This window comes from Squalius cephalus (assembly GCF_949319135.1).
Source record: "Squalius cephalus genome assembly, chromosome: 16".
Lineage (NCBI taxonomy): Eukaryota > Metazoa > Chordata > Actinopteri > Cypriniformes > Leuciscidae > Squalius > Squalius cephalus.
Window position 1 is genome coordinate 2,359,766 of NC_137137.1, and position 10,214 is coordinate 2,369,979.

The following is a 10,214-nucleotide window of genomic DNA, read 5'->3' on the forward strand; positions in this document are numbered from 1 at the left end:
ACCCATATTAGATCTGAGACATTTGAACAGGGCTCTCATGAGACGGCCGTTCAAAATGCTTACGACCAGGCAGATCCTCGCGCTAATTCGCCCGAGGGACTGGTTCATATCTCTCGATCTGAAAGACTAGCGCAGTCAAAAGAGGAACTCATCTCTCACAAGATAGCGCTTCTCAGTCATCTGGAAAGCCTGGGTCTTTCGGTGAACTGGGCCAAGAGCTCACTTATCCCCAGTCAGTCAATTTCCTTCCTAGGAATAGAACTGGACTCGGTGGCGATGACGGCCAGGCTGTCAGAACAGCGCGCGCGCTGTGTTCGACACCTCGCCGCATCCTTCCAAAAGGGCAGATACCTCCCTCTGAAACGTTTCCAGAAGCTGTTAGGCCATATGGCATCAGCCGCAGCGGTCCTACAGCTGGGTTTACTTCGAATGCGCCCGCTTCAATGCTGGCTGAAATCGAAAATACCCCGCGGAGCGTGGGTTTCGGGCAGCGCTCAAGTCAGCGTGACTCAGGTCTGTGTCTCAGCCCTGCAGCCCTGGCTAGCGCCCGAATGGTACCGACAGGGAGTGACAATGGGAGTCATCTCACACCGCAAAGTGGTCTCGACAGACGCGTCCAACATGGGTTGGGGAGCGCTTTACGGGGGCAGACCAATCTGCGGCCCCTGGTCGGGCCCAGAGCGGAACCTCCATATAAACTGTCTGGAGATGTTAGCGGTCGAGAAGGCTTTGAAGCATTTTCTCCCATACTTGCGGGGACACCACGTGCTAGTTCGCTCAGACAACATGTCAGTGGTGTCCTACGTGAACCGCCAGGGCGGACTCAGATCCAGAGCCCTGCGCGCTCTAACAGAACGCCTTTTGGTCTGGGCTCAGGGCTCGCTGCGCTCGCTGAGAGCCGCGCACGTGCCCGGGCACCTGAACGACGACCCGGACAAACTGTCCAGGGACAATGTTACCCCAGGGGAATGGGCGTTACACAGCCAGACGGTACAGACGTTGTGGCGCCGCTTCGGCGAAGCGAAATTGGACCTTTTTGCCACAAGCGAGAACGCTCAGTGCAAAAGGTTCTTTTCGAAGAGCAAGGATGCGCTGGCCCAAGTTTGGCCCAGTGTCCCGTTGTACGCTTTCCCCCCGATCTCAATGCTGCCTCAGGTATTAGCAAAGATCAGGGAAACGCGCTGCGCAGTGCTCCTCATAGCCCCGCACTGGGAGAACCAACCCTGGTTCCCGGAGCTGGTGAGCCTGTCAGACACAGCCCCGTGGCCGATTCCGGCGAGGAGAGACCGTCTCTCTCAAGCCCGAGGGTCAATTCTGCATCCCCATCCAGAGCGCTGGTCTCTGCATGCGTGGGTAATCAACGAATATTCGCTGATCTGCCAGAAGGGGTAGTTAACACGACCTCGCAGTCCAGAGCCCCCTCGACGAGGCGGCTCTATGCGTCTAAATGGTCAGTGTTTAACAAATGGTGTGCAGGGAAGAGTTTGAACTCTCAGTCCTGTGGGGTTCCACAGGTTCTGAACTTCCTCCAAGAGCTCTTGGACGCGGGCAGGTCCCCCTCCACGCTCAAGGTGTTGTGGCGATTGCTGCGTTCGCCGACTCGGCGCGCGGCCGCGCACTAGGAAGAAACAAACTCATTACCCGTTTCCTGCGAGGCGCCAGGAGGCTGAACCCTCCGCGGCCACCTTCGGTTCCGATATGGGATCTGTCTTTGGTCCTGGAGGCCCTTAAAGCTTTTCCCTTCGAGCCGTTAGACTCTGTGGGTCTCTAATACCTCACTTTCAAAACCGTTTTTCTGCTGGCCCTCGCCTCAGTAAAACGTGTGGGTGACTTGCATGCGCTATCAGTTAGCGCGTCGTGTCTCGAGTTTGGACCTAACGACTCGTTAGTCATTCTCAAACCTAGACATGGCTATGTCCCTAAAGTGTTGGGTACTCCTTTCAGAGCACAGGTTATCTCCCTCTCAGCCCTGCCGCCGGCAGCCAGCGAGGTCGATAATAACCTCCTTTGCCCTGTCAGGGCGTTAAGGCTTTATATTACGCGCTCTGCAGCCTTCAGGCTCTCAGAGCAGCTCTTTGTTTTGTTTGGTGGGCACACCAAGGGTCTCGCCGCCTCGAAACAGACGCTATCCAGATGGATAGTGGACGCTATTGCGACAGCATACGCGTCCAAAGACCTGCAGTGCCCTCTGGGCATACGGGCTCATTCCACCAGAGGCGTTGCCTCATCGTGGGCATGGTCCAGTGGGATTTCCATTTATGACATTTGTACGGCAGCAGGCTGGGCCTCCCCGTCTACATTTGTTAGGTTTTATAACCTGGAAGTTCCCGCCCTGCAGGCTAAACTTCTTGCAGTCTAAAATCATGTTCATGCCCTGCTCTTCGCAGGCTGGATATTAGATTTGACTCTTCTGGTCGAGCCGCACTTTCAGGGAAAGCTTTTATATACAGACCGGCTGCGCCGCTCTGTTTCTCCCTACGGGTGCTTATGTACATGTGTTGGCCCGCATTGCTGGCCACCTCTCTCCCCACTCTTCACTCCCCGGGTCCCCTCCCCCTGGAGTTGTGTGTGGATGCATGGCGCGCACGGCGTTGACAAAGGGTTCCCGTAGCGTAAGTTCCTTACGCAATACGAGAGAACCTCTCGTAAGAGAACGATACTCGGTTACTCACGTAACCTCGGTTCTCTCTAGAGAGGGAACGAGTATTGCGTTCCCTGCCGTGCTTGCGCCTCGAGCTCATGTCGCTTCATTCGACAGAAACCAGAGAATTAAGCCTCCGAGCCCTGTTTTTATACGCTCTGACGTCGCCCCTTCTGGCGGGCTGTGACGCGCGAGGGCGCGCGCACCCTGATTGGGCGTGACGTCACGCGGGGCTCACTGGTAGGCTTAAGCAGTTGCCGCGCGGCAGCCAATGAGCACGCAGTATTGCCCGCTCTAGCTCTGCTGTGCTGCCTGCTGCACTGCGTTGACAAATTATGAAAAATTAAGGATAATTTTTTGGCTTCAGTATCTCGAGAAAAGATGACTTTTCCCGTAGCGTAAGTTCCTTACGCAATACTCGTTCCCTCTCTAGAGAGAACCGAGGTTACGTGAGTAACCGAGTATCGTTTTCCGTATTCAACGTATGCATTCTGGGATTATTAACGTTATCTTCACAGTGAACAACACATTTGATTTAAGTAACGTTATCTTAGAAGTAATACTTTTATGCTTCCTACCTTTTGATTTACTTAATGTCAGGAGAACATCAGTGTTGCTTTACAACTTCGTCTGGTCAAAAGCGCCTAACGTTACCGGTATATTTCGATAGTTGGAAATGTATGTCTGAAGCGGTGAACATTTTATCCAATCACAAACATGACTGTTGAGCGCGAGAACGCAGTGGCAAATCAAAATGTCAAAAGCACTTGTATTTCGGTACAAAGTTGAGACTGAAATTGTAAAAATACGGCCATAATTCGGTACCCGCGGGCTGAGATTAAAGTTCAAAACCCTCCCGCTCGTGTGCGCGCTCTGTGAAAAGCGTCAACGGTTTTCTATGTACGCCTTGTTTTTGAAGTGGAGAAGTAAGCCAATCACAGACATGTTTGTTGAGCGCGAGAATGCACTGCCCAATCATAGACGTTTGGTCAGACAGACTCCACTCAAGGCGCTCGCGATGAGTCGCGAATCATTTCATAATGACCAACATAAACACAATGTAAATAATATATTCATTGTGCAGTGGAGTTTTTGAAGTGATTCATGGATTATAAGGCGCTCTTTGCTCACTTTCTGTTTATTCAATGCTGCTCAAGTACATAATGCAAAATTTCAGGAGAGACAACCGTATTTAAATTTGAGATTGAATCTGAAATTGCGATGTAGTGAAGATAACCCATAGCAACAAACGTTACAATAAAAATCTGTCGAAATAGACCTACAACCTGTTCTATTACGTGTAGTGTTTCTTAAATATACACTTTAATATTAAATATACACTTAATATTAAATATAACGTTTACGTTTAATATTTAAAGGGTACATGATAATTTTTTAATGCACTAGGCCTACTTATTAGCATTTATTTGTTTAATATTCAGTTTAGCTCGATTGAGCTGAATGAAACTGTTCTTCTGAAGAGCTGCTTTACAGCTTAAATTGAAGTAATTTCATAAATCGATACTGTTTGTTACTTAAAGGGATAGTTCACCCAAAAATGAAAGTTCTGTCATAATTTACTCGCCCTCAAGTTGTTCCAAACCTGTACACCCAAAAGAAGAATATGGGTAACTAAACAAGTGTGGGACAACATTGACTTCCATAGTAGGGGGGAAAAATACTATGGAATTCAATGTCTATACCATCAACCCATATTCTTCAAAATATCTTCTTTTGTGTTCAGTAGAAATAAATTCATACACGTTTGGAACAACTTGAGGGTGAGTAAATGGCAGTATTTAAACTATCCCTTTAAGATGCTTTGAAACAATCTGTATTTAATAAAGTGCTATTAATGTGACTTGACTTTTTTTTGATAAGGTACAAAAATTGGTTCAGAGAATTGCGAAACTGTACTGGTATATCGTGAAAACACTACTAGATATGCAGCTGAGGTTTTGAAAGACAGCTATTAATGTTCAGATCAATTAAGTGTGTATCTGTATCTAGTAAGTATGGAATTTGGACCCCTTTCCTCTTTTGTACCTTTTGCATTTATTGTGTTTCCTTCATATTTTCCTTGCTCTATCTTGCATACTGTCACTGTCAAAGAGTGACTTGTTCAGTGTTTGTAATATTTCATTTGAACATATATAAGCTAAAGGTGCGTGTGTGTGTGTGTGTGCAGTAAGACGATGGTGTGCCGTCAGCGAGTGCTGGAGCTGCTGCCCCGTGTGGAGGGGATGGTGAGTGCGATGGCCCGGAGTGAGAAACGACTGCTTCATCTGCAGGAGAAGAGACAGAAGGAGCTGTGGAACCTGCTCAAAGTCGCCTGTGTACGTACACTACTCATACTAGTCCTCCAGTGGGTCCATTATGCACAGTAGGGGAGTCAACCCAAAATGTATTCAGACAACTTCAACATTTCTCACATTATCACAGTTTATTCGCTGTAGTTTAGAAAATGGTAATAAAATATGATCAAATCAGTTGATATTTGACTGGTTTTGTCCGTCCTTCTGTTAGACTGTCTCACACATGAATTATGTTGAATATCTGTCAGCTGTTAAATTTAACTACACAATTAGATAATACCAGTTTAGCTCAACCAGTTACAAAGCAATGCTTCATTTTGTTCAGTCTGTGTGTAAAAAGAGCATTAGCAATTAAAGAAAATACACTTCAGCAAAACATGATCAGCTCAAAGTGTCGGAATCATTTTTGGTCCCAAAGTTTTATACATTTAGTGGTAGTCTCTGAATTAAGTATTTTTGGCTATAATATGTCACAGTTTACTTTATTTTACTATCCTCACTTACATAAATGAACTATAGTGTCCTGTACCCACTAGTAAAAAAATGTCAAAAAGGATATCTGGTGTCAGAATAATTTTTGATTTGACTGTACTTAGGGTTCAGAGTATTTATTTTTCCCCCACATTAATTTCCCATGTCTAGTACAATCATGTGGGTTTGTTTCATTAATACAGTGTATACTTTTTTCTTGATTTACCCCAAAAGAATGGAAGTGAAATGTGACAACATGCCCCATAGGTGAGGCACATTGACCATATGACAAATGAACATTTTATCTGATCTAATCAAAAAAATATACAAGACAAACTCAAATATTTTGTCAATAAAATACAACTATTAACCTTTTCATATAAAATAATGTATTTTTTTAATAATTAAAAATAATTGAGTAATAATTGAATTTTTGAGTTTGACAACTAACACACCGCAAAACACGGCTATACAGCAGAGTTCAAATCATAATAATTATTAATAATTTCTGAACATTGACTCCCAGTCTTTATTCAGCTTTTTCTAACGGTTTCTCAATAGAATTCATAAAAGTATAGAATAGAATAACATAGTTCTAATAGCGGCACAATGTAACGCAGTGTGACAACATGCCCCACCTGCGCATCTGGGATTTAAAACTGGCTAGTTAATAACTATCTCAACTGTTAAATAACAGATATAAAATTAAAATAACATCAGATTTGTCTCATTTGAAATAAACACAAAAAACATAGATACAAAATTTACTTGGGTAAGAAATTTACTTTTGCTATGGTTAAATGTTCAGTTCAGTTAATTTTGGCGCAATTTTTTCTCTATATAGTGTCAATATGGCAACTGTTAAATACACTAAGTTTTAAACCAAGTCAAGTCACATTTATTTATATAGCCATATGGATTGTTTCAAAGCAGCTTTACAGAGATAACAGGAAAATAATGCAACAAAGTTTGTTTCTAGAAGAAAATAGCGTCATATTTCAGCTTAAGTGAATTCAGTGATGGTTCATGTTTATTGTACAAAAGTTATTAATTTAGTTAATTTATCTATACAGCTGCTCTGGAGAAAACAGTGACGTCATCGTCCAGCTCAGTTCAGTTCTCATATAATGGTGTTGATGCAGGCAGATCAATAATATTGTTGTTTCCATCACGAACCATGTGTGTGACAACTAGCCCCGCGTTAGTTTGTGCGTGCGCCGCTCACCCGTACACACGATTTCTGCATGCATAGAAATGTCTGTTAGTGCGGTGTCGTGTAAGTGGGATCCTACGTTAATACTAATGATCTTTGCAACGGAAGTGAATCAATCAAAACTAACTTTAGCTGGACAATAACTTTATCCTAGATCTGCTGTACAACCAAAACAATCTGTTACTGTAATTTAAAGCTGCTTTGAAACAATCTGTATTGTTAAAAGCGCTGTATAAATGAAGCTGACTTGACTTGACTTGAAAACCCAGATGGCCTGAACATGCAGCAGATCACACTGCTCTTCCGGATGCTTGATTTGAGCGTGTGTGTTTTAGAGTAAGGTTCGCAGTCCCGTGAGTGGCAGTCCAGATGGAGGACGAACCCCACCAGCCCCCGGACACCCGCTGATGTCACACAGGTCTTCACATCCCAGCAGCCCTCCTGACACACCGGAGACGTGAGTCCAGCGCCAGTGTGTGTGTGTGTGTGACACACATGTACATGTTTCCATCACAAACGTTTCTCTCTTGTATTTGATTTAGAGACGAGTCTCAGGTTGTGATCGAGGAGAGTAAGATGTTTGAGAGCCGTCTGCAGAGTTTAGTGCAAGACACCATTCAGGAAACTGAGACCAGCATGCAGGTAAATTCTGGTTACTAGTTTTGTCTCCCAAAATAGGTTTATATATTTAATGTTTTATTTGTATAGGGACAGATACAATAAACATAGATGAACATAGTGACAACAGCCATCCAATGCGTGTATCATAGTGCTTGTAGCTAAAGCTAATTTGCAACACTTGTCCCTGGAACAAGTTTACATGCATCCAAGGTCAAACAACGCTTTAATTTCCTCATAATCTGCACTGCAGCATCAGCTCTTTTCTCTCAGTGTCTGAAACGGTTCGATCAAGGATTCAGTCTCTCTAAGCCCCGCCTCTCTGAGAGCTGCTCTGCTGTGATTGGTCAGAATCCAAACGCTCATTATCATATCTGAATCTCAGCTCTTGATCACAGTGATACGAACAGTAACGATGGCGTGGGTTTTACCGTATCAATCTCATCAAAGTGGATTTGCTTTGTCAGCAGAAAACAGCGTCTTCTCGACATGAACAACACGAACCAAACTCTTCCAGTCTCAGATACACTACAGTGTTTGAGGGCGGAGCTAAGAGACGCTGTTCAGCCAATCAAGACCAGAGGCTGGCATTATGCAAATTAGTTACAAAGGCTCAGCAGGAAGTGAGACTGAATTACTGACGACTCGTTTCAGTTCATAATCATTCTTTTAGGAGACAAAAACTCGATTTATCTGCACTTTGATCTGTGAAACTATGTAGAACTATCCATTCACACACAGCTCTGAAAGATAATATTTTAAGAAAATACTCTATAAGAAACATAACCATTTGTCTCAAGTTGTTAATGAATTTCAAAATCAGCAAAAAGTCACTCCATGAATGACCATGACAATAATTGTTGACATCATAGATCATTGGAGTACTCGAGCAAATCCCTAGTAATCATAATAGGTGTAACTAGTGTAATATTGTGATGATTAATTGCAACAATTCAAGGTCAAGGTCAAGGTCAAGGTAGCATTTATTGTCTCCCGGAGAGATTTGTTTTAGATTAGAGAAATTGCTGCCACATCAAGACATAACACATAACATACAACATATAAAATACAATAATAGTAAAACACATTCCAGTCCCAAAATCCTACATCATAAAAACAATACATATCATATATCATAACACAACACAGCCCTCAGTTCCTGCCTCTTGTACCCTCTATTACCATTATTTATCTTCCTGCAGTTGCTCATTAATTCATTTAATAGACAACGGTAAAAATGAATATTTATATCGGTTATACTTGCATAATGCAACCCTGTATCTCCGACCAGAGTTCATCAGCGTATACTCAGGATACAACACATGCGAAGGGTCTAATAAAATCTTGTTGGCCTGCTGGGTGATACAACGCTCAAAAATATCCTGTAACGAGCTAATTGTCTGTGTCCCCATGATTTTTCCTGCCACTCTCAACACATTATTTATTTGGGCTCTCAATTTTACTGTTAGACTTCCGAACCAAACAATAATTCCATACCTTAAAACAGACTCAATCGTTGCTTTATAAAAAATTAACATGATATTACCGCTCACTCCAAACAATCGCAATCTCCGTAGAAAATGTAAACGCTGGTGGACCCTTGTGCACACCCATGATACATGTGTGTGCCACTTAAACTCACTATCAATGTAAACCCCCAAATATTTATATGAAGTAACCTGCTCAATAGCTTCACCATGAACCACAACAGAGCTCCTATCCCCCACTGATCTGGGGTCTATAATGACCTCTTCAGTTTTTTTAAGATTGATCTGTAGATAATGGTCGTCACACCAGCCCACAAATGCTTCTATAGCAGCTGTGTAGTCGTCAATATTGCAGTCTCTTGTCAACAATTGCAATACTACTGTGTCATCCGAAAATTTTATAATAAATTGATTTGATTGCTGACTAATGCAGTCGTTTGTGTACAAAGTAAACAGAAATGGCGAACTTACGCACCCTTGAGGGGCCCCTGTACTATTCACCGCAACATCTGACAGCACTGAGTTAAATTTCACCTGTTGTGTCCTATTTGTTAAAAAGGAATAATACCAATTAATTATAAAAGGATTAACTTGTAGATTAATTAATTTCTCTAGCAGTTTATGTGGTTGGATGGAGTTAAACGCAGAACTAAAATCAATAAAAAGCAATCTAGCATAGGCAGCTGGACTCTCCAGATGCTTTAAAACCAGGTGTGTTAATGTAGAAACCGCATCATTAGTACCACGATTGCTTTTATATGCAAATTGATACTGATCTAAGGATGGCTCCACTTCCTTACGCAGCTCTCCTATTATTATCTTCTCAAATGATTTCATAACGTTCGATGTTAAGGCCACTGGCCTGTAATCATTATTGTCCTGAGGGCATGATTTTTTTGGAATTGGAATTACAATAGATTTTCTCCAAAGCTCTGGTACTGTATGCGTATCAATTGAGAGCTGGAAAAGGCGATGCCTTTTTGGCATCAATAAAAGGAATTCAATAAACTCATTAAAACATCATACACGTCATCCTGATGTAACAGGTTCATTTATGATTTCTGTGTTTATGAATTATTCATTCAAGTTTTGTCTTCAGAGCAATATTAAGAAAGATAAGAACATTCTTAAGAAGGTGTTTTATAAAAAAATAATAATAATTGGAACTTTGTTTACAAGTAAGAAAATTTGAAAATGTAATTCTTAAGAATGTTTTGTGAATCCACGTTAAGAGATTATATTGATCATCACTGATATTTCTCTTTTAGATCCTGAGGGAGTGGAAGTGGTTGAATGGAGGGCAGGATCTGGCTTGACGTCACTGTTACCTGTCAATCAAACTGCTCATTACCTCAGAAGCAAACAGAAACGATGCTGTACCGCCACCAACTGGAGGAAACACGATACTGCAGGCAGTGTGTGCTGGCCACTCAATAATGGGGTTATAAACCCTTAAAACTATTTTTTTT

General features: G+C 42.6%; 1 protein-coding gene across 1 annotated transcript in view; it reads left to right on the plus strand.

The window, feature by feature from the left end:
• ikbkb (inhibitor of nuclear factor kappa B kinase subunit beta) overlaps positions 1 to 10,154 on the plus strand; it is a 38,450-nt gene extending 28,296 nt beyond the window's left edge. The window contains exons 19-22 of the mRNA XM_079896523.1: positions 4,830 to 4,977; positions 6,976 to 7,097; positions 7,183 to 7,282; positions 10,014 to 10,154. Of these exons, the coding sequence (XP_079752649.1) occupies positions 4,830 to 4,977; positions 6,976 to 7,097; positions 7,183 to 7,282; positions 10,014 to 10,061 (418 nt within the window). The 3' untranslated portion in view covers positions 10,062 to 10,154. The remainder of the gene's footprint in view (positions 1 to 4,829; positions 4,978 to 6,975; positions 7,098 to 7,182; positions 7,283 to 10,013) is intronic.
• The last annotated feature ends 60 nt before the right edge of the window (positions 10,155 to 10,214 follow it).